The 25,003-nt window shown below is 40.7% G+C and overlaps 1 protein-coding gene across 19 annotated transcripts in view; it reads left to right on the forward strand.

Moving 5' to 3' along the window:
• Positions 1 to 25,003, forward strand: part of MAGI1 (membrane associated guanylate kinase, WW and PDZ domain containing 1) — a 675,347-nt gene that overhangs the window by 595,727 nt on the left and 54,617 nt on the right. For all 19 annotated transcript variants that reach the window (XM_073009956.1, XM_007984898.3, XM_007984906.3 and 16 more), the window contains 2 exons: positions 1,424 to 1,606; positions 2,165 to 2,785. In XM_073009956.1, coding sequence (XP_072866057.1) covers positions 1,424 to 1,606; positions 2,165 to 2,785 — 804 coding nt within the window. The remainder of the gene's footprint in view (positions 1 to 1,423; positions 1,607 to 2,164; positions 2,786 to 25,003) is intronic.

The raw sequence follows: 25,003 nt of genomic DNA on the forward strand, positions 1-25,003 counted from the left end.
GGGTATAAGAAGTAAGTAAAGTTAGAAGAGGTGAAAGAAGCTGCTCATGAAATTAGGTCTACTACTTGGGATAATCAGAGAAGTTCCAATAAGTTTCTCAATTACAGAGAAGTGCCTAGTAAAACCCAAAAGAAAACGTTTTGGTTTATGTTCAAAATGTTATTTGTGAATGTATCAAGAAAACTCAATAAAACCTTAGGTAGCATGTTTGGGAGTAATTTAGCTATATCTCTATCTGTACATTTATTTTATTTTTATTTTTATTATTTTTTTGAGACAGAGTTTCACTTTTGTTGCCCAGGCTGGAGTGCAATGGCATGATCTCAGCTCACTGCAACCTCTACCTCCTGGGTTCAAGTGATTCTCCTGCCTCAGCCTCCCAAGTAGCTGGAATTACAGGCATCCGCCACCTCATCTGGCTAATATATATATTCTTTTTTTTTTTTTTTTTTTTTTTTTTTTTTTTTTTTTTTTTAAGTAGAAACGGGATTTCACCATGTTGGCCAGCTGGGTCTCGAACTCCTGACCTCAGTGGTCCACCTGACTCAGCCTCCCAAAGTACTAGGATTACAGGCATGAGCAACCATGCCCAGCCTAATTTATTTTAAATAAGACAGCTGAATTCGGAGCTGTATGGCTACTGTTAGTAACTACTTAGTTTAGGGAATTTTTTTTTTTTTTTTTTTTGGTGGGGTTTCTTTGTTTTTTGGTTTGTGTTTTTTAAACAAATATCCTAAACTTGTTTTAAACAGTAAATCTTAGCCATAGACATGTGTTGGCTATTTCATAAATTTAATAAAAAGTGCAAATAAATAGGAAAAATAGTTGAATTTGGAGTTCAATTCAAAGTGAATTGACCCTTAATTTTGAAAATAGTCATTCTACATTTTTGTCAAATTATTATTTGTGACTCTAATATGTTTTCTGATATTATCTGTGCATTTTCAGCCTGGATTTTCTGTTTGATTAAAACTAAAGTTTTTGTTCAGTTGGTTTTTCGAGTGGAAGCCAGGCCCAAAGCAGCACATCAGAAGCCATATAGCAAAATAAAATTAAAACAAAAGACATAAAAACAGACCAGTTCCATTTGCTGTGAAGGGGTTTGTGGCAGCTCAATTCCTGTCAAACTGCATGAATAGAAACCAAGAAATATGTCACCTGACAGGGACTAGTTTCATCCTTCTCTTGTAGCTGCTTTTGGACCCTGGAGTTGACATACTCTGTGCTTTACCTCCTTCCATCAACACTGGGGCCTAGGAAAATCCTTATTCCTCAGATTAAGAGAGGACTTTCTTAAGATGCTATGTGCCCAAAGGCTCTAGGGCATAAGCTTGAAGAATTATCTATATGTTGTCTCAAATCTTGTTAAATTCTCCTTTTCACCAATGGTGACATTCCTTATGCTTTTCTTATTTTAATCCAGGCAAACCCTTTTTTACACGAAACCCTTCTGAGTTGAAAGGCAAGTTCATTCACACAAAGCTGCGAAAAAGCAGTCGTGGCTTTGGCTTCACGGTGGTTGGAGGAGATGAACCTGATGAGTTTCTGCAGATCAAGAGTTTGGTCCTAGATGGTCCTGCTGCATTGGACGGCAAGATGGAAACAGGTAGCGTCCACATGGCCTTAGTGTGTTCTGTGTGGTGAGACTCCAACCCAGAACATAAAGATGTGCAATCATGACATTGTTTGGTTTGAGCAAGACCAGACAGCGTCATGATTGCACATGTTTATACTTTAAACACCTTGAGAATGAGCCCGGTCTCCACATTATATAAATTCATCCCTTGGGGCAGATTGAAACCTGTGAAGTCATTTTAACTTTGGGAAACTGTGTGACTACAGTAAAGCAATAAGTTACTAAAAATGTAGATCCCCATTTAAATAAATGAATTCTAAACTTGGATTTCTGCAGTGAGATTTTTTTTTAGGAGAAAGCTCCAATGTTCTTTCAGTGATTATTATATTCTCATTAGCAGGGAAGACACTAGGTGCTGAAAGAACACTTTATTAGCTGTTAAAATCAGTAATAGAAGCAGTTTATGCCCTATAGTATCACACCCATGTGCAGTTTCAGTTCAGTTTCATTTTAGTGGAATATATTATAATACTGATGGCAATTTTATGGGTGCTGTTTTCTTAACCCCCACACTCTTGCCTTCTACAGGGGATGTGATTGTCAGTGTGAATGACACTTGTGTTTTGGGACACACACATGCTCAAGTTGTGAAGATCTTCCAGTCCATCCCCATTGGTGCCAGCGTGGACCTTGAACTCTGCCGAGGTTATCCATTGCCTTTTGATCCAGATGACCCCAATACAAGTTTAGTGACCTCGGTAGCTATTTTGGATAAAGAACCAATTATTGTGAATGGGCAAGAGACCTATGATTCACCAGCTAGCCACAGTAGTAAAACAGGCAAAGTCAATGGCATGAAGGATGCCCGGCCAAGCAGCCCAGCGGATGTGACTTCAAATAGTTCTCATGGTTATCCTAATGACACTGTTTCTTTGGCTTCTTCCATAGCCACTCAGCCAGAACTCATAACTGTTCATATTGTCAAAGGGCCAATGGGCTTTGGTTTTACTATCGCAGACAGTCCTGGTGGGGGTGGCCAAAGAGTGAAACAGATTGTTGACAGCCCAAGGTGCCGAGGCCTGAAAGAAGGGGATCTCATAGTGGAAGTTAATAAGAAGAACGTGCAGGCCCTAACTCACAACCAAGTGGTGGATATGCTGGTTGAGTGTCCTAAGGGAAGTGAGGTCACATTGTTGGTGCAACGAGGAGGTAAGTAGGTTTGTTTTGTTCTTTGAATTTTTTTTTTTAGTCCCAAATTCATTGCTTAACTTACTCATCTTCAGATGACCACTGGGGGCTTTTTAAATGTGTATTCCTTTAAGTTCGTTTTTATTTAAATGCTTCAAAATGCCTACTGATTTCTCCAAATACTAACCTCTTTAGCATAAAAATTATGGTTTATACATTATGACAGACATACGCAGTTAGAGTGGTACTTTAAAACAGAAATCAGATTATGCCTTTTTAAAACGTTAAGATTTAAAAAACCTAACTTGGGTGTGGTGGTACCTACCTGTAGTCCTGGCTGCTTGAGAGGCTGAGATGGGAAGATCACTTGAGCCCAGGCATGTGAGTCCAGACTGGGCAACATAGTGAGACCCCATTCTCTAAAAAGTTTTTTATTAATAAAAAAAAGTAATAATAGCCTGTATCCTTTAAGCCTCCTGAACTTGGCCTGCATAGCCTGCAAAATGTGGCTGTGATCACTCCTCGAAACTTGTCTCATGTTCCTCTCCTCCATCTGATGGTGCTTTATCCACACTGGCTACTTATATGGAACTCCTTTAATGCTTCAAGCCTTTTCTTGCCTCAGGCCCTTTGTACTTACTGTCCCCTCTACCTGGAATGGTCCTTTCCCAGCTCTTCCCAGCTGGCTCAGTCTTGTTTAGGTCTCCTTCTGAGAGAGGGCTTCTCCCATCACTTTTTCTAAAGTAGCTCCCAATACTTCCATATAATCTTGATCACATTTCTTCGTAACCTTGATCATCATCACCTTTTTAGCACAAGGCATTATTTCATGCTTTTATTTATTTTTCAGTATTTGTCTTTCATGAGAATATAAATTTCCATAAAGCTAGGGCCCGTGTATGCATGTGGACAGCTGTTGTCCCCAGCATTTAACACAACACCTGACTCCTTTTAGGTATTTATGAATGAATAGGTATTAAGTGAATAGGTGTGTGATTATTTCTATTTGGCAGAAACAAGAGGTCTGCTAATCATATTAAACACTTCCCTCAACATGCTCACATTTTAATGAAGTAGTTGAGGATCTCAGAGATCTGGGTTATTCTAAATCTTGAGGCATTAAACTTCCTCCTTTCTCCTTGAGTCCACACCCCACCCTCTGCTTCACCAGAAAACACAGGACCTCACACTGAGCAATATTTTCCACCATATTGAAATGCCTTGCTCTTGGAATATGTACATATATGTGATTAGTTGTGACTGATAGTTTCACACAGTAGGCCTGAGAATGGCTGTTTCCCTGATCCTTGTCACCATGATTTGTTTCATGAACAACATATTCAGGCCTTTTGAAAAGAGATCAAGAACCATACTTTTATTTCCTTTTGGTTTGTTGCAACTGAGGAGTTCATTTGTGTCACAGCAGCCCGATTCTCATGTTTTGGTGAATCTGTGTGTTCTGCGATCAGAATGGCTGGGGTCGTTTGAAGGAAACCCAAAATACAGAGCACCTATCTATGTGAATTGAAATGCTCAGTGAGCCTGGCTTAGGCAGTTACAAAAGGCACTGTGCAAATTTTATTTTTCTAAATGTCGTTTCCACTAACTAATTTTCAAGTCTCTTCTTGTACCTAGATCACTTGACTGCCCAGAGAACTGGTTTTAAACAGTAGCCAAGATGTATGTAGTGGGAAATGACTTGGGTATAAGAACGATTATGACAATAATGATGATGGTGATGGTGAAACCTGGCACTTATAGAAGAATCAGTGATAGACAAAGCACTTTCATACCTGCACCTACCTCTCCTCTGATATTTGTCACTTTGCTGTGAAGTAGGAAGGTGCCACCCCACAGTAGTTCTGAGCTGTTCACCCTGGCTCTGTGGTTTCCAGTCCAATGTTCTGTCCCACTTAACTGAGTGACACTGATTTTTGTATAGTTGCTTAATACTGTGACTGACAACCTGGAAACTTTCAAATGGTTCTTGGTACATCAGGTGCACCTCTGTTTCAGCCACTGCTCATTTGACAGACACAAACCACATTGTTCTCCAAACTCATCTATCTGCTTTCTCATTTCTGTTATTGATGTGTTGTTTATTATCTCTTTAGATTCACTTCTAAGGACACCAAACATAAAGTTTCATTATAGCCAACTAACTTACACACTTAATGAACCATATTGTAATGAATTTGCCTAAACCAGCAAACAACTGATTATAGAAACATACTCCTTGATTTTATTTTTTATTTTTTTTGAGGCAGGGTCTCACTTTGTCACCCAGGCTGGAGTGCAGTGGTGCCATCTCAGCTCACTGCAGTCTCAACCTCCTAGGTTAAAGTGATCTTCCTGCCTCAGCCCCCCAAGTAGCTGAGACTATAGGTGCATGCCACCGCTCCCGGCTGATTTTTGTATTTTCAGTAGAAACTATTTCTCCATGTTACCCGTGCTGGTCTTGAACTCCTGTGCTCAAGGGATCCACCTGCCTCGGCCTCCCGAAGTGCTAGAATTACAGGCATAAGCTGCCATGTCTGACTATACTCCTTGATTTTAAATATGTTTGCATTCTCTCTTCTTAATTCCCAATGCCGTCTTCTTATTAATGCTGTTACATTTTATAACATTTATATGAAAAATCCAGAATATATCGCCATATTCATCAACATCTACATAGTTTATTTCAGAACATGAGTAATTTAAAATCACTGTGACATCAGCAGTCTTTAAAATACACCATATGTCTTGTGTTTGATTTATGTATAGGATAGAAAGTTTGTACATCTGCACTTGGCAGGCTAGCACCAGATACTATTAATCTTTCTGGAAGGCATATAAATATATTTGTTTCTGCCATACATTAGTTGCTTGAATCAGAGCTGACGTTTAATCATCTCTTCTGTATAGCGGGGGTGTAATGAGAAGGCTTGATGAAGGTACAAGACAACAGCTAGGTTGAATAAGAAAGTAAATGACCACTTCACCGATTCTTTCTAATGAGTCTAATTTATTTTGTAACTGCTAGTAAGATGACTGATAAACTCATCTACACTGTTCCACGAGTCTCAGCAATTCCTGTCATGAGATTGTGGCTTTCTGTGCTTTAAAGAACGGGCCATTTTTACTTTGGGACAGAACTGGCTTTTATGTTTGTAGCATCCATTTTAATTCCTAGTCTCTAGAGCTTGTTTTTGACATTTGTTCTTGTCAAGATCTAATACATTTCATTTTTAGTATTTTTAGTCCGTCCCCCTTCCCTCATCTGGAAATCGAGCTGAAGGTTGAAATATCATTTGTAAATGTCCAGGGTCAGTTTCCTCAGTCAGGCTTAGAGCTGCTGTGCGGTGTTCATCTATACTCCCAAGTAGCCAGGACCAGTCCTGATTTGCTTACAAATCTCCTCTTCGTCAACATCTCCCTGCTTGCCAGTCGATCACTCGGGTTTTTAAAGGGCAGCTCCTTTCTGTGTCTGGTTCCCCTCTTCCAATTGTGTGTCCTTACTCCTCCCCCTCTGCTGTGCAGTCAGGAAAGTGCTTTTTATCCTTTTATTTTGCACACAGCATCTGCATTCAGAAATTCTGTCACCTGACACCAGTATGCATGTAGAGGCTTCTTTGAAGTGTTTGGAAAATCAAGTTAGTTTGTGGATTTTTATTTTTAATTTGTAAAAGCTATCGAACTTGTCCCATAAAGATTTTTTACTTTTTTAAAAGAAGGCTCATGTAGATAGCATAACTACCTGTGCCCCTCTGTGTCAAATATTTTGGATATTCAGCAAATTCACACCTATCAGTAGGTGTGACACTCTTTAAGACGTAATTTCATGTTGAGTCACAACACTGTGTTTCAAGAAAAGATTTGGCAACACTGTATGCAAGTGAAGATCCTATGTTTTACTTTTGAAAGAAATCATGTATTAAAAAGAAAACTGAACCCGGGATGCCAGGAGCTGACCTTGAGTACAAACTCTGCCCGTAAGCTGCTATATAAGCTGCTGTATGTGCTTGAGAAGGGTACTACTTCTACCCTGACACTTATTTTTTTAATCTAAAAGATGAATGTTTTGAGCTAGAGAATCTTTCAGGCACTCCTTTCTGGCTCAAATTTTATGCATGGGATGACCTTATTGCTGTATAGAGGAGAGACCACAGGACTCTGGAGCCAGAGGATGCAAGTTTAAATCCTGCTCCTGCGTTACTTGCATTGTGACTTTAGGCAAGTCACTTGGCTTCTCTGAGCTTAGACTTCTGAAAAAAATGGGCATGATGTACATAGATTAAATAAATAAGGTAGCATTTGTGCCAGTTCCTGACATAGTAGTCATCACATGATAAAGCAATAGTAGCAATTGGGTGGGGAAGGATTGTTTGTATTTTATTTTTTATAAAAAGTTCTAGCTGGGCCATACAGATTGTATGATACTCAGGCATCTTCTTTTTTTTTTTTTTTTTTTTTTAAAGAAGTTCTACTGGTAGGTTTTTTTTCTTCTTCTTCTTCTCTTGATACAGGGTCCTGCTCTTTTGCCCAGGCTGGAGTGCATGATCATGGCCCGTCACAACCTCAAACTGCTGGGCTCAAGTGATCCTCCTGCCTTAGCCTCCTGAATAGCTAGGACTACAGGCATGCGCCATCATGTGTGACTAATCTCTTTTAAAAAATTATTTTGTAGAGACAGGGTCTCACTGTGTTGCTCAGTTACCACTGGTGATTCTGATGTACAACCAGAGTTGCAAAAATTATTAGGCTTCTGCCTCCACGGTCCCTTCTAGTTTTGATTCTTTGACCTTTAAGTTGGATGAAAATAAGTTTATAAAGCTTATTTAATATTTTCATTTCTGAGTAATGTTCATCTTTTTAAGGCTGTTTTGTAAGTGACAGATTTCTCAGTCTTTCCTAAGGTCCATTTCAGCTCCCACATTCTACATTTTTATACTTCCAAGGAGAATAGAAGGGGGACTTGCTGTTGGAGATGCTCGTTTAGAGTGCCATCTCCCACTGGCTTTTGCTGATCACAACAGTAATGGAAGTGATATTTTCCTTTCTAGTTTGCACAAACCATATATACTGAATACTTTGGTCAGGCCACTAAGTAATTTCAGGGTCTGTATTTTTTTTTTTTTTTTTAGTGGAGACGGGGTTTCACTGTATTAGCCAGGATGGTCTCGATCTCCTGACCTTGTGATCCGCCCACCTCGGCCTACCAAAGTGCTGGGATTACAGGCGTGAGCCACCGCGCCCGGCCTCAGCGTCTGATTATAAATTCATGGAATGTTAAAATTACTAGAGGGCAGTAGTGTGTCTGACTCTTACTCTTGTGTCCCTGGCACTTCCTGGGGAACCTGGCAAACAATAAGGTCTCAGTAAATCATAGCTGAATAAATTAAACTTGATCCACCAGTCACAATAGAAGATTAATCCTCTAGCTTTATAAGCACACTTCATAACTCTAGAAAAATGATAATGAGTTAAAAGGCAAAACTTAGATAAGAAAATGGTGGTGGTGATGGTAATGATAATGTTACTACTGTCATTTCCTGAGTACTTACTATGTTCCAGCTATGTTACCATGATACATGCAGTACACATACATACATTCATGCGCACACAGATGCCCAAGAAGGTAAATAAAACCTTTCAAGACTTCATTGTTGCTACCACATTGAAACTGCCGCCAATTTGCAACGTGATGATGGATTGGATCCTTGTGAAATGAAGACAGTGATTGTTAACTTCTATGCTAGGACAAAATACAAGAAGGAATTGTTTTTATTTTAGTTGCTGAAACCCTACAGCTTAATTTGGTATGAATTAGTATAAAACAAAGGAGAAAAATTCTGTTTTAGTTGGGAAAACTTGCATAAAATTTGTAATGAAAACAGTAAATGCTTCTACAATGTGCCAGGCATGCTTCTAGACATTTTACATATCATAATTCATAAGAGTCCCCTGAAGTAAATACAATCTTAGCTCCATTTTAGAGAAGAGGAAGCTGAGGCCCAGGGAGTTTCTGTGGTTTACCCAAATTAGCTGGTTAGTGGCAAAGCTAGGATTGGAACCTAGAAATTCTGGCTCCAGACAGTGCTTAACCACTCTGCCCAACAGCCTCCTGCCTTACAGGCAAGAAATTGCTCCAGTACCATAATTGTTGAGGACTGTATCTTATGCATAAAGAAATGAGTAAAGCCTGAAGTCTATGGGCAAAGTGATGCTTCTTAATTCTCATCAAAATTTACTGATGATATTTAGTTCATTAAATCGTCATCCATCCAGAGAAAGCAGTATCTAATCTCGTTACCTAAGGTTACCTAAGTGCATCATTAGCATTAGCTCTTGTGTGTGTGTGTGTGTGTGTGTGTGTGCGCGCGCGCGTGCGCGTACACATGTGTGTTTCTGAAATGATACAAAACCATCATAATTAGAACCACAGTGAGCCATGCACAGAGAGTTAAACCCAGGTGATCAGGCACTTCTCCTCTTTGCCCTCTGGTCTTGGACCAGAGAATGAATTGTGCATTGTGCTGCTTAAGTGCTTGACTGCCACAATGTCTCAGATTGAGCCGTAGGTCCCCAGAGAGGGGAATTCAGGTTGTGTATAGAGTGATATCTTAATAATGTTGGAGCCCATATGTTCCCATCAGCAAATACCCTATATGTTCCCATCAGCCAGTTCTCCCTTCTCAGTGTGCTCAGACTTGGTTTACATCTCACCCCTTCCCTGGCCTCTACCACCCATTGTAGGGCACCTGGCCTTGCAGTGACCTGGCAACAGGTCTCAGTGCTTCCTCCAGTCTGCCCTCCAGCTACAGTGCTTTAAAGTACATCAGATCAAGGCAGTCCTCATGTCAGAATAGCTTCCCATCATTAAGCGTGAACTCCAAAGTCTTGTGTCAGGGCCCTAGCACTTACATCTCCCTCTGTCTGTATTTTTTTCCCCCAGGTAGCCACAGGACCTCCTCACTCACATCCTTCAGGCCTTGGCTCAGAGGTTACTTCATCCCCTTTCATCTGAGAAGTCTGTTCTGACCATTCCTTGTAAATCAAGCAGCATCTCTCATGATCGCTGTCTGCTCTCGTGATCTTTCTTAGGCACTATACCTACCTGTGATCTCCCTGAGAGAAGGAACTTCGTTGCAATCACTACATTATCCCTGCTACCTAAAACGGTGCCTAGCCCATTATAGGTATTCAGAAAATCGTCTGCATTGAATGAAAAGATGAGTTAATGCAGGACCCTTGGTTTTCGTAAGTGCTAATCCTGAGAGAACTTTCTGAGGTGTGAGCATTATAATAGCTGAGGAAATGGGCAGCGGGAGACTGACCACCCCCCAGTCACACAGCTAAAAGGTAACAGATCCTGGCTCTGAACCCAGGTCTGTTTGCTTGCAATAGCTGTGTGCTCAGTTCACAGGCCGCCCTGAACAACTAGTAGATGCATTGTTCATTCTGTCCGTAGGCCAAGATATGGGAGCTTCATGTCAGGGAATCATGTTGGTTCCAAAGCCTGTTCTCCAGCATCTTGTAACGTAGCCACTATCTCGTGATTAAAATTAATTACGTAAGATTTAAATTTCAGTTTCACAGTCCATCTGGCCACACTTCAGGAGCTCAGTAGCCACATGTGGTGAGTGGCTACAGTATTGGACAGTGTAGATAGAGAACATTTCCACCATCACTGGAAGTGCTGTTACATAGCACAGTTCTAGAGATTTTAATTATTTCACCCTCAGAAGTGAGAGACTGAGATCCTTTATTTTACCTTTTCTTTTGTTTTTATACATTTGAATAGAAGAAAAATATGGAATTGAAGGCACCTTCATGGTTAATGGATTTCTTTTTATGCAGAGAGTAATAAACATAGGTCCTGTTTATTACATCATTTCCATGTTTAGTCACTGCTCTGAGTTCTTTATATGTGTTAACTGGATGTTAGGGGATGCAAGGAATTGACACTCAGAGGATTTAAGACTTGTAAAGTATAAGTGCTTGGGGGCAATCTCGACTTTCTCTATCCTGGCATGGTGTCATTAAGTTTATAAGCGGATTACAGGACCTCTACCTGGCCGGGAAGCATCTCAGCTTTTATACTAGACTGATGTTATGTAAGGAGCTTAAATTAAATTATTTCATTAAAGTAGCTTTAATCCAAAAAATGGAAGAAACTTCAAAACACAAGAAAAACACACCTAAAATTTTTATATATCAAATATGTATAATCTGCCATATGAGCTATCAGCAAGTTACACTTTGTCAGAAGTCTATTTTAAAGGGGAGACTTTGAAGTCTCCTTGGTGTGTTTATCTGATTCATTGATTAAGTATCTCAAACTAATTGACCTCACCATTTATCTATGGCGCTTGTATTTTCTAATAATGTTATAAGTTGAGTCCTCTTGTCACATCCAACGTGCTGCCTAACATCTTCTAGCTGTTAAAAGTTGTTCAAGTTAAAATTAGCAAATTTCCTAGCACTTCCACCATGCTAAACAGGATGGCATTCCAATTTGGTATTAAAGGAGCCTTCTGGCCTTTATTCATAATGCAGTTTTAAGTTGCTATTTTGATTTATTGCCGTGGTTTAAAGTTATCAGGGATTTTATTTGAGAATTCTTTGTAGACTGATAGGTCACATTTATATTTGAGATGACTTACAGCAAGAGATGAGATAAATATAAAAATGTTTCTATTTTGATTCTGTCTTTCATTACATAATGCATAAAAATTATTCCTCACTTTCACATCTTAAGGAACTCTGGTTTCTTTATGGTTTTTTGATCTCATGGTTTTTAAACTTAAGCAAGCTTTGGTAAATTTAACATTTGTATGCAACTCAGACTTTACTGGATGATTTGAGTTTTATTTCTGTTATATTCATAATGCAAAGTGGTTGGCACGCCTAAAACTTTTACTTTTGTTCTACAAGACAATGTCTCATTCTCCTTGAAGGTAAACTTAATGCATTGAGTTACTTACTTATATGCATTATTTATTACAAATGTGTTCATGTGTGATTTATAATTCTCATTAAGGTGTGGTGGCATCCCTTCCCCTTTCTGGAAGAGTGGTAGAATTTCCTTCCCTTGGCTGGCAGGCTGTAGAATTATTGTGCTGTGCTTTTATTTAAGTGCGGAATTTGAATATAAAGAAGTTGCTTTTTTGTCCCTTTTGGGGGGACAAAGTCATTAACATCACGTGCCTGTCATCGTCTAGGCACTGGGAATAGAGCAACGTCATCTGCAGATGAAACAAACAGGCTCCTGAGTTCACGAGGCTTTTATTCTAGGGGAAGCGGGGGGAAGCACAGAAATAAACAAATGAACAAAATCAGGTCAGCTAAAGAAAAGTGCTGTGAAGCAAATCAGAGCAGGTAAAGTGAACAGGTGTGGCAGGCCTGGCGGTGAGGGGGCTCTTCTAGATTAGAGGTGAAACTTGAGTGGCCACAGAGAAGGGAACGGTATTCCAGCAGGAAGGGACAGTTAGTGCAAAGACCCCAAGAAAGAATTGGAACAGAGTCCTGTGTGCCTGGAGAAAGGAGAGCAGGGAATGGGGATGGCCGAAGTCAGAGACTGGAGGCCAGACCTGCAGTTCGAATTCCATTTGCAGTGGGAGGTCCAGATTCACACGGTAAAGGGACAGGCTCTCAGTAACATGTTCAGATAGTCCCTGTGGCATATATGTGAAGAATGTATTTTAGGGGAGCAGGAGTGGAAGGGGAGACCTGTGAGGGCTTTTGCAGTAGTTCAAGCAAGAGTGTTAGCAGCTTGGACTATAGGGCAGACAGAGGATCACGGCAGTGGGGGACTTGGGACACCTAAAGAATAGTCAGCAGGACTCCATAGGTTGACTGTAGAATGGGGGGACATACTTTTTCCATAAAGAGTCAAAGGGTAGACATGTTAGGCTTTGTGGGCCCTACAGTCTCTGTCCCCACTACTCTACTCTGCCCTTGTAGTGGGTGATATATAAAGGAATGGGTTGGTTGTGTTCCAAGAAAACCGTATGTGCCCCATGGGCCATATTTGCTGACCACAACTGAAGGAAAGGAAAAGGGAGGGAGCCAAAATGACCCCAGAATTTTTGACCTGGGAGGAATCTTTGTTGAGATGTGGATCCTAGGATAGAAGTAGGTAGGACTTGAGCTGTAAAATCAAGGGTTTCTTGTCACACTTGTTAATTATGAAAGCCCATTTGACAACTGAATGAAACAGAAATGTAGGCGAGTTGTCTGGGATCTGGGGTTTGGTGGTTGTGAGGTTAGGTCAGGAGAAATACACATTTATGGGGCATTATCGTCTCACTGAGTATTCTACAAACTGTGGGCTGTGACCTGTTACTAGGCTGTGAAATCAATGTATTGGGCTACACCCAGTGTGTTTCTTGGAAGTGAAATAGAAAACATCAGAGTATATCACACTCACTGAAGATAAGTCCTTTTTTTATGAAACATTTACAGTGTGTGTATACCCACACATGCATACATGCACACACACACACAAATGTTTCATAAAATGGGAAATACATTTTGTAACACATTCATACACATGTGTGTGTATGTAGGAATGTGTTACAAAATGTATTTCCCATTGTGGACCATAGTCACTTAAGTTTGTAAAAGTCAGAATCAGAGGGTATTTAGAGCCATGGGGCTGAATGAGATTACTGAGGGAAAGAGCGGGAAGGAGGGAGAAAAAGTGCAAGACAGAACCCTGAGGCACATCACCATTCAAGGGTCAGACTGAGCAGGAGACCGCAGTAAAGATGGAACCGCCAGTGCAGATAGGAGAAAGAACAGGAAAGCGTCGTATCACAGAACCCAGGAGAAGACAGTGTCACAAGGAGATTCTAGCAGCACTCATGGGCCAGGAGTGGAGGCCTGCAAGGGTGAAAACGCTGCCTGTGGCTGGCATCCCCTGAGAGCAGGACCCATGAAATGTGGCCGCGAATGCAGTTGGGCTGGAGAGGCTGGAGAGGGAAGGAGGTGGGATAGGGATTGGGGTAAGCTGTTCCAGAAGATCTGCTGCAAAGTGGAACAAGTCCTGGAGAGGGGTGTGGAGTCAAAGGAGAGGGCTTTGTTTTGTTTTGAAGATGGGAGATACTACAGCATTCTTGTGTATGGATAAGGATGACTCAAAAGACAGGGAGAAAGTAATGATTGGAAGAGAAAGGAGGATTCATTGCACTCCCTCTTTGCAGGAGTGAAGTCTTTAAGAAGCAGAAGAAGATGGGATGCAACATAGGCGAGAAGGGGTAGGCCTTGGAGTTAGTCTGTGTAAACTGCAGAAGATGGAACTAGATTTGATGATTGTTTTTCCCTCTAAAAGCAAACTATTGAAATTTCTATTTATTTGAGGCTTTCCTATTTAATTTCATAGTCCTAGTGATAATAGCGACAAGCCTCTTTCCATTTGACCCATACTTGTTCATGGAGGACTGAGGATATTGTTTGTGCACAGTTCTGAAATAAGGAGAAAATAATACTCACACTCTAGTTAGGGAGGCAAGACTAACAAGTGAGCTTTACCAGCAGTAACATGTAGTCTGAGTCAGTGTCGAACATACTTGGATAAGAGGTGAATGGTGGGGGATGGGGGACGGATAACAGAGTCTCCTTGAACTGGAGCAGAGTGCCCCAGCCTCCACAGTTTGTGATTTTGGACCAGACAGTTGTTTGTTGTGGGAACCCCTCCTGTGCATTGCAGGATGTTTAACAGCATCCCTGGTCTCTACTGAGTAGGTACCTGTCACATACCTGCCCCCTTTCTCCAATGGTGACAGTCAAAAACATCTCTGGACATTGACAGATGTTCCCTGAGGGGCAAAATCGCCCTCTGCTAAGAACACCTGGACTAAAGCAGTGCTTCAAAATGTAGGAAGGATTTAAAGTTACCAACTGGTCCTTGGGCAGTATTTGACTTGACCCACTCATGTATTTTTTAATCGGTCTTTTAAAAAAATATTTTCAGATCTGAATGCATTTAGCTGGAGCCAACAATCCCAGTTTCACCCTGGCCTGCTATTTCCTGCATCTGTCCTTACTCTTGCCCACTGTGTACCTTTGGCCCACAAGGCAACTGAGTTTGAGACTGAAAGACAGCATACACAAAGACACCAATAAAGGCAAGGATATCATGCATGAATGTGCAGGCTTGTTGTGGAACCATTTCCTAGGAATTTCTTTTCACCGTCATCTCAAAATCACAGTAACTGGTAACTGGTAACTTCTCCTTTCTTTTTTGTTTAATTTATGCTTAAAAAAAAAAAAAGAGAAACCATATATCATCAGACATTTCTGCCCTTAACTTTGGAGTTTGTTTCCTACCCTTACTTTGGTTCCATGTGAAAATTAATTTATTAGTTGTCAGCAACTTTGGATGGCGTTTCCCATTTGAAAAGTCTTTGCTATGAGGAATATTATTATGATAGCATCCTCCCTTATATCAGTTTTTATTCCAACTTTAAGTTCAGGGGTACATGTGCAGGATGTGCAGGTTTGTTACATAGGTAAACGTGTGCCATGGTGGTTTGCTACAGATCATCCCATCACCTAAGTATTAAGCCCAGCATTCATTAGCTATTCTTCCTGATGCTCTCACTACACCTCTGACAAGCCCCAGTGTATGCTGTCCATCCCCCACCCCTCACCCCCCGTCCTTATATCAGTTTTGCAGCCTCACTTTGTTGAGCTTCTCTTTATTGCAAGAGATATCATCCTACTTCTATTAGAAGCATTTTTTAGTTCTGAGCATTTTCAAAACCATTATCTGAGACAGAGTTTACCTTGTGTAAAATGTTCCCACCTTCTTTCATTTTCCTCAAATGAAATCACATGTTCTTTACTACCATCTGGAGGGAAGTATTTGCCATGGTGCTTGCTGAGTCTGTCTTTGCTGTGTCACCTGTAAAGTTAAAACTTCTACCTTACCTGGTATTTCCTCTGTTTGTATTTCTGCTTAAATATTAATCATGTCACCTATTTGTGAACATAATCCTTTTTGGTTCAAACATCTTGCTGGTAGAATCTTAATGTCTTCAAAAATAGCCTGGAGCCCTTAGGAGTAATATGTTGCCACTGGCAACATGGAGAATGCCCTTTATTGTGTGTCAAGTTGTTACCTGGGCTTATTTCAGACTCTTGTTAATAGTGTTCATTTTTGCATTTTGTTGTTCTCAACGTGTTTGGTTTCTCACCATATGCAATAAGTGTCATTCATTCATTCATTCATTCAACAAACTTTAGCACTGTGCTCTTCTCTCATTATAGAGGAGTGCCATGAAGGAAACATCAGAAATACAGTGTAGTTAGTCACAGCTTCCCCATTGTCTCAGGCCTCATTCTTTTTCTGGAAATCTCATTTGATGTATTAACTTTGCCATGAAAAATTCTAATATACCATTTTTGTGAACTTTGTATTTGATGCAAGGTTGTTTAAAGTTCCTTTTCCACTGTGTCATAGAATAGCAGTCATCATAACTAGGAAGCTGCAAGATGGACCAGTTAGGCCGGGCGCAGTGGCTCAAGCCTGTAATCCCAGCACTTTGGGAGGCCGAGACAGGCGGATCACGAGGTCAGGAGATCGAGACCATCCTGGCTAATATGGTGAAACCCCGTCTCTACTAAAAAATACAAAAAACTAGCCGGGCGAGGTGGCGGGCACCTGTAGTCCCAGCTATATGGGAGGCTGACGCAGGAGAATGGCATAAACCTGGGAGGCGGAGCTTGCAGTGAGCTGAGATCCGGCCACTGCACTCCAGCCCAGGCGACAGCAAGACTCCGTCTCAAAAAAAAAAAAAAAAAAAAAAAGGACCAGTTATGACTTTGTGATGGAGGGAATCCCTTTCTTTCCCTAGCATTGGCTGTCGACTCCACTCATTCAGCAACCTGAGTTTTTAATTAGGCTTTTATTTTTGCAATCGGTACGCAAAGGGGGTCTTGGCATGATGAACCTGTGTAAAAGCAGTGTTTTAAAAACTTTCTTATAGTTACATAAACACGAATTTGTTTTCAAAAATCACTTGGAGATAGTTGGAATTAGGTCTGCATGCTCTGAGGTATTTTTGTTGTTTCTAAATTTAAAAATGGCTTACATTCTCTGTAGTTACTTTTGCCATAGATACCACTTACCAAAATGGCAGATGATTGCATTGAAAAAAATAACAGCACTGCCCATGAATTAATGGGATTCTATGTTTATGTAGTTTGTCTGCATCTGCAAAGCAACTTCACTTAGACTTTGGCAACTGAAGGAGGAAGAGAAGGCTGTTTTATAACCTAGCACTGCCAGTAGGACCCCCTTCTCCCCAGTTTTAACAACCAATAATGTCTTCAGACAGGGCCAAATGTCCTGTAAAGAGCAAAACCAGATGTGCTGGAGAACCACTGCTTTAACCCCTTCAACACCCATTTGGTTTGGCTTGTTAGAAACGCTGTGTTCTGTTTTTTTAGGTACAAATGAAATCCACTTTTGGGTTATTTTTTGTTGAATATGGATTGAAGAAATTTTATTGGAGAATTCCCCACTTCTTCTTAGTGTCGCATCTGTATCTCCTCAGTAATGGAGTGGCGGTGTAGTCAGCTGTGAGGATCCCCAGCATGATCTCTGCTATCAGCCAGCAGTGTAGCCTGAGCCAGCCCTGGGCTATGTCCATGAGCCTCCAGATTATCATCTGAAGTATGAGTAGGACTGCACCCTTCTCAGCGCTGTCAAGAGGATGGAATGAGATGAGGGCCTGTCACACCTTCAGCACTGCCCTGCTCTGAAGGAGAGTTTCTTATTTTCTGGCCCCTTGCTCTGTCACATTGAATGGGGCTTACGAGAAAAGAGGTGGAGGAGAGGCTGAAGCAGACCTACTGTTTTCAGTACCTTTGACTTAGTTGTCTAGAGTAGAGAAAAGATTAGGGAAGGTGAAAAGGAAGAGCCTGGAGGGAAAGGTAGTAGGAGATGTGTTCCTTTTGGTCTGTGACAGCATGTTCCTTCAGCAAACAATGATGAGAAGAACCAGGATGGAGTAGTAGGTTTTCACGAAGTGAAGATTTTCCAATATGAAAGATTCTCCTGTTTAGGTAATGATCTTCTTCTTCTTCTTCTGTTTTTTTTTTTTCTTTTTCTTCTTTTTCTTTCTTTCTTTTTTTTTTTTTAATTTGAGATGGAGTTTTGCCCTTGTTGCTCAGGCTGGAGTACAGTGGCGCAATCTCGGCTCACCACAACCTCTGCCTCCTGGGTTCAAGGGATTCTCTTGCTTCAGCCTCCCGAGTAGCTGGGATTGCAGGCATGCACCACCACACCCGGCTAACTTTGTATTTTTTTTTAGTTGAGACGGAGTTTCTCCATGTTGGTCCAGCTGGTCTCGAACTCCGGACCTCAGGTGAACTGCCTGCCTCGGCCTCCCAAAGTATTGGGATTACAGGCATGAGCCACCACGCCCTGTGGCTCTTTTTTTTCTTATGAAAAGATTGTTGTCATTTATCTCCTCCTTTTCAATGTTCTTAGTTCACAAAAGAAAGAATTGGCAACTTAGGATCAATTGCTCAGTTCTATGTTGTCAAAATCTGCTGTCTTATGAAATGTAAAATCCAGGAATCACTGCTATAGGGAAAGGCCCAGAGGAGGTTGAGAATAGAACAGGATACGAAAGCAGAGCCTCCAAAGTAATGTGTGAGTGGGGCTCTGGCATCCAAACCTCAGGCAGAGCAGATGGGAGCTCCCCTCTTTCTTTTATCATTGCTTCCCCCAGCTCTTCATTCAAGAAGAAAGAGTTTAGATTCAAGGCCAGGGTTACATTCGTCACTCTTATGTAATACAACATTTATTAGTCGCACCCTTTTATGAAACTCTTTTGTCCTATATAAGTTATCAGGGTAACCCAGAGAAGTGAAATCCAAGAGCAAGACAAAAATTGGGTGAATCGAGCATATTTAGTGTGCTTGGGGGCACCCCAAAATAACCTTGGCTGGTTTCTTGTATGTAAAAAGCAGTCTCAGAAACTTTATGACAGCTTTAAAAACTTCATTTCAAGTTGTGTTTGCTTGCATTAAGATCATCATCTGCATTGACTCTAAGCCTGATTAGAGCTTCATTTACCAAAAAATAAATAAACGATAGCAAACAGCAAGAATCAGACAAGAGAGAAAGCAAAAAGATCTTGGCATTTATTTTCCACAGTGAGAAACTTGTTGACTTGAGTGCTTACTGAGTCAACATGTATTTCATTTCCATTGTACTTACTCTTCCCTGCTATAAATGCAATTCTCTGTTATACTTCTTGTTCCCAGCTGAAATATTTCATTCAAGGGCCTCGCAGTTCTTGCATTTCCTTGCATCTCCAATGTACTTGACCTATAAAAGTTACTTCTAATTGAGACTTGTCCTAACTGGGATAGTGTGTGGGTTGGGGTGTATGTGGGTGAAACTGATTCCTGTATTCAGCCTTTAAGCAAATCCAGTCGGTACAGTGAGCATTGCCTCACCGAAACCTGAAATCTAATAGCTGAACAAAGCCCGAGTGTCTCTTGCCCCTCATAACTATATGGGGCAGCAATTCATTAGAAGTTGACTTCGTCAAGGAAACAACTTTTTCCCCTCTAAGTCACATAATCACTTAGACCAGTTCAGATACTGTTTCAGCAAGAGGATTTTGAAGACATTTAATATCTCCATGGGAGATGATTGGGGCTGCTCACTCTATGTCCTTGCTCTGTGGAAAAGCCTGACCCCTCAGTAAATGGCTTCTTTAGGTCTGACTTGCAGACACTTTGAATAATGTAGTGCTGCAGGACTTGAAGCCTGATCGCCTTGCTATTGTTCACCGTGACCTGTGTTTTCCAAGGCTCATATGATTTCTTAAATGTAAGATATTGGAGTAAAGCTTGATATAGTACCAGGCATGGCCTCCCTTGCAATTAAGCAGTTTGGTTACAAAGCTAATTGAAATTGCCAAATAATATATACCCTTCCAGAGCAAGTTGGAAAATTTCCCTATTTTGCAGAAGTATCTTGTGACAAAACAGTGACCATCACATCAATCAGTCTGTTGAAACTGCTCAAGACATTCATGGATTTGCCCTAAGAAAAGGACCTGATATATATATTTTTTTCATCAGCATGTGTTTGGTTTTTGTAGGGAAGGGTGAGGCATTGAGAGGCATTGAACCCAGTGCTGTAATAAAAGTTTGCTTTAGTAAGTAAGGCTATGAAGCTATTCTTACCTGAAGATTTAGTCTCAAAGAATCCTTGAGAACATACCCATTTGCTGGGGTGGGGAGCTTATAGGGTTTGGTGTTTCCCTCTGAGCTTTCAGTTTGTTCTGAGACCAAAGCTCATCTGTTGTGATGGGAAGTCAGGACACAAGGTGGCACAGCGGAACCTTGTTCTCTGTGCTGAGTGAGGCAGCTGTGAGTTGAGCCGAACCTGGCAGCTCACCAGTAAATCAAGGAACAGACCAAGGATCAAGAGCTGTTAAACAGTCACTGCAACGATGATGGCAATAAAAAGAAAGGCCAAGCAGCTCCTCCCCTTTGCCTCATCAGCTCTTCCTGCAGCTTTCAAGGTATAAACTCATTTCATGAGCTCTGCACATTCATACATGCATTTGAGACATACAGGTATTTATTGAACTGGTGACCAGATACTGTACTAGGGATAGACTGATAAAATAGAACAGGTCCCTGAAATAGAGACAATAAATAAGTAAACAATAAACAACATAAATAATAGATAAGTAAACAAGGTCATTTTAGAGAGTGATAGGCTCAATGAAAACAAAGAAACTGGATTCTGTGAATAAAGTGGGTCAGAAAAGGGCCACTTCAGATCTGCTGGTAGCCTGCCTGGATCTCTGGTTGGCCTTTGAGGAGGGTCCTGAGTGACAGGCAGGAGGCACCCACACATAGATCTGCAGGCATAGAGTTCCAGGCCGAGGGAGCAGCCAGAGAAGATGCCTGGATAATTGCAAGGAAGTAGTTCCGCAGTGGAGGGTGCCGACCTGGCTGGAGTGTGTGTCCAGGAGGAGGACATAAATGAAAGAGATAGGAAGGGTCACATCCAGGAGGGCTTAGTGGGACACTGAACAAAGAGTTTGTCTTTAATTGAAATGGTGTTGGGAAGCCACAGGGACATGGAGCCAGGAGACGGTACAGTCTGATTTCTGCTGTATAGTCTCTGGCCTCTGTGCGGATAATAAAGAGGATAAACAACAAAGCAGAGACCAGTTTCTGAACTCAAGTGGTTATGTAGGCAAGAGAAGGCAGTGGCAGTAGAGATGAACTCGGATGGATTGAGAATGTATTTGAAGACGGATGTGGTGGGAGAGAGAAAAAGAAGCCTCAGGCAGAGTCTTAGGTTTTAGGGGTTTGGTGTCCTATAAGGTTAAAAGCCTGGTTAGTATTCTGGGTTTCTGTCTTGGTCCTGAGCCCAATTTACATTGCTAAAAATAAGCAGTTGGGATAAGAAACAACCTAAAAGTCAGTAATGCAAAAGAAAAGGGCCTCAGCATGTATTTTTTAACCTATAAGCTTCTCAGCACCAATTACAGTGATAGGTTTCCCTTTGGGGCCGGTGACCTTAAAAGAAAGGCCCACATAGCATCCTGTTTTCCCAACCCAGAAAAGGAATCCTTATCAGTTTTTTCTTTCAGTGAGCTATTTTGAGCTATTGTTTCATAATCCCCCCCGTACATCCTATGTAGTTAAAAATCACACTTTCAAATTTGTAGGAACTACATGGGGCTATCAGGCCACCATAGTTTCACCTGTCTTAGGAAGACCTCTGTGAATGAGCTGTTGATAAGAGGAGTGGGTTACATGGTCAATCCTTAAGTAGTTGCATAAAAAGCAATTCAAATTTGAAATATAGGTAGTAGAAGCATCAGGTTGTCGGTATAGTAGTTAAGAAATCTTCTTTAGAGGTAGAAGCATTTTCAGATGAAGACAAGACCCAACTTCTAAATGCCACACTTACAAATGTTTTTAACTTACACAAAGTTAGAGAGCTTTCCTAGAACCATATGAGAAACTAGCTTAATTCTACCCTTAAAAAGTAGATCTTGGTAGGCATATTCCCTAGGGTAGAAAGATTGACCTCGTGATAGGTACATCTTGACAAATTTGTGGTTAAGTTGACGATTCTTTTTCTTTCCCTTCTGGAGAGAAGATGCCATAATTCACTCTACTTCTGACTCATTCCATATCTTTTCTCTAAGCCCATTAAAAAAAAAGAAATCTTATTATTAGGTAGTGTCAGGAAACATTTGCAAGCTAGAAAAGCTCCTGCCCACTTTGAAACTGAATCTCATAAAGTCTGGTGGCCAGCCAACCTGTTAGTTGTGTAGCTTTAAAGACGTCCTTCATTGTCCCAAATCAGAGACTAATCTTGTTATATTTTTAGCATGTATAGCCTTGAATGACCAGTGATTTAGGTACTGAGACTTGGAGTAAAATATCAGGGATGTGTTAGGAAATTGATTGACTGTGAATAGACTCCTCTGCTATCTGTAGAAAAGAACTGTCTTCCGAAATGCATGTCGCAGTTACGAGTTCTAGATACCTTGACCTATTGACCTAGCTGTTGTCAGTGGTAGGTCCGTGTACTTCATAAAGCTGTATTAAAAATTTTCTGTAAATGCATTTGGTATGTATGAATGGCTGTAGGATTCATCTTATCGTAGCAGGCTCTAAACCAAAACAATTAAGGAACCTTTGAATGAGAGCATATAGTTTAATATTTAAAAGCACAGGCTTGGTTTTAGACCAAGTATCCCCAGCTAGTCAACTGACTGTGTGACACTGGCCATGTTACTTGACCATCAGTGTCTTGGTTTTCTCATCTGCAAAATGAGAAGATATTAGTACTTAGAGAACAGGCATGAAGAATATATTTATGTCAAAGACAGGCTGTCAATACTTTTTAGTTATTTTTGCACTCAGTTTTCAACCCTTCAGGTATACTTCACATGTTTTCGAGAGTAGCAACAATAGGATCCTCCATGTCATTTCAATGACACCTTCTCTGGAGTGACCATTTATTTCTCAGGAATTGCATGAAGACAACTCATCTATCTTACCTAGGTCTTTGAGGAGCCCAAGGTATTAATGACTTTAGGTCTCTCTTACCTGTGCCAGTTCAAGGCTTGTGACTTTGAGGTGAAAGGCTCTGTAAGCCATCAGCAATCACCAGGTTTGCAAGCCATTTATTTCTCCTGGGACATATTTATTAGACTATGTGTACTGTGTAATTGAAGCAGACTTCTCTGTAGCTGTAAAACCAATACAACTATGTTCTTAATCTTCTTCACAAAGTGCCAGCTGACACTACCTTGGGAGCTACTTATTTCAGACATCTGAAGTCCAACCATCTCTCTAAATTATGATGGTCAAAATACTTCATAATGACCATTATTAAGTCCCCAAAGGAAAGAATGTCTTCATCTTTTTGGAGACATTGGATCTGATACTTATGTTGTTGGCAGCTGGTATCATATTTGTATTGAAAAATAACGCTACGGGGTTATGATGGTATTTAGCCAGAAGAAGGAGAAAAAAAAAAAAATCAAACATGTCCAGACTAGGATCATTTTTTCATTCCTTTTTATGGATTCAATTTTGTGATATATAGTGTTTATAAAGTCCTTCAGTGAAAATGTACTCTGGTTTCAGCTTGGCCTTGAGTTTATCCTGGTACACCCATTTAGCTAAAACAAAACAACAACAAGAAAAGCTTATCATCATTATTCACTCAAGCATCAATCATTGCATGTGTTTCCCACCCACTGCCCCACCCCATGATTAAATGCTAGCCATTCTTCACTTCAGCTCCTCCCTCTGCCCCCTTCTTCATATTGGATTAGATTTCTTTTCTCTGTATTCCTAAAAGCAACAGTGCTCCCTTCTCTCCTAGCATATAGCACTTACCACTGTGAATTATAAAACTGTTGCTTTGCTTTTTCTCTTTTAAAATAGACTATGAGCTCCTCCAGGGCAGGGGCCCTGTCTAATTTACTTTCATCTCTTAGTGATGCTTTGCTAGGCACATGGCAGAGCTCAGTAGATCTTGTATGAATAAATGATGTCATGACTGGTTCCTTCTCATACTTCAGGTCTTAGCTCAAATACGGTCTCTTCAAGAAAGACTTGCATGATCACCCAACATAAAGTAGTTGTGCGTCCCTGGCACAGCCTGTTCCATTGTCCTGCTTCATTTTCATCACAGAAGTTATCACTCTCTGAAATTATTTGCTAAGTTGTTTATTCTGTCTCCCCACAGAGTATGAGTGCTGTGAAAGCACTCATTGGAGGTCTTGCTCATTGCTTTATTTCATGCCAGTTCCTAGGCTGTCAGCACAGTTTGGTTACATGAGTGAGTGAATTTTGCCTGTTTTCCTTCCTGCCCTCAGTGGAAACTGTGAAGGCTGAATGTACCTTTTCCTGTTTTCTGGACTGTCCTTAGCATTTTATTGGTACAGAGAGAGCAGTTTAAATTTATTTCATGGCTTATATATTCTCTATTAAACAAAGAAAGCAAAACTCTGGTTGGCAGGAAATGATGCAGATGGCTTTTTTTTAGAAGGGTTGCTGGCCATTGATGTTCATTGTTTAGAACCACTGGATTGCAGTCAAATAATCCTCAATTCTGATTGGCTGGGGAAGTCTCAGATTGTTCTCAGTTTGTCTTTCCTGCACCCCATTGCGACTTTGCCTCGATGATCTCTTACTGTTTTGACTCATCATCATAATACCCCCAACAAATAAAAGCATGGCCTAGGAGGCACATTCCTTTTTTCAGAGAGCAGCACTTTTGCTGAAAATTACCTGTGTTCTTTAATACAGTTCCTCTCCTCATAATTTTTTCAGATGTGTCTTTTAGATCTTTCCAAGAAAGAAGGCGAAGTAAGCAATGCAAGTTTTACCTTTCTGTTTGATCCTTCTTATTGTCCCCTCTACTTATATGCTGCTCTTCCTGAAAATAAAAACGTAGCTAAAGTAAATCTCACCCTAGGAATTGCTTCTAATGGTATAGCCATATACTTGGACAAGGATGATTTAACTGAAGGACTATATATAGGCCCCAATAGAGTGGGTTTCTGAGGGTCATTAGTGAAGGTTTCAAAGACTCCCTGAAATTATATGCAAAATATGTGCTTCTGTGCAGCTTTGCTTGAGAGGGGCTGTAACAGCTTTGTATCACATTTTTCAATCAAGGCCATGACCCAGTAATTTAGGAGCATAAACACTTGAGTAGGAATGGCAGTGAGT

The sequence above is a fragment of the Chlorocebus sabaeus genome, chromosome 22 (assembly GCF_047675955.1).
Source record: "Chlorocebus sabaeus isolate Y175 chromosome 22, mChlSab1.0.hap1, whole genome shotgun sequence".
Taxonomy (NCBI): domain Eukaryota; kingdom Metazoa; phylum Chordata; class Mammalia; order Primates; family Cercopithecidae; genus Chlorocebus; species Chlorocebus sabaeus.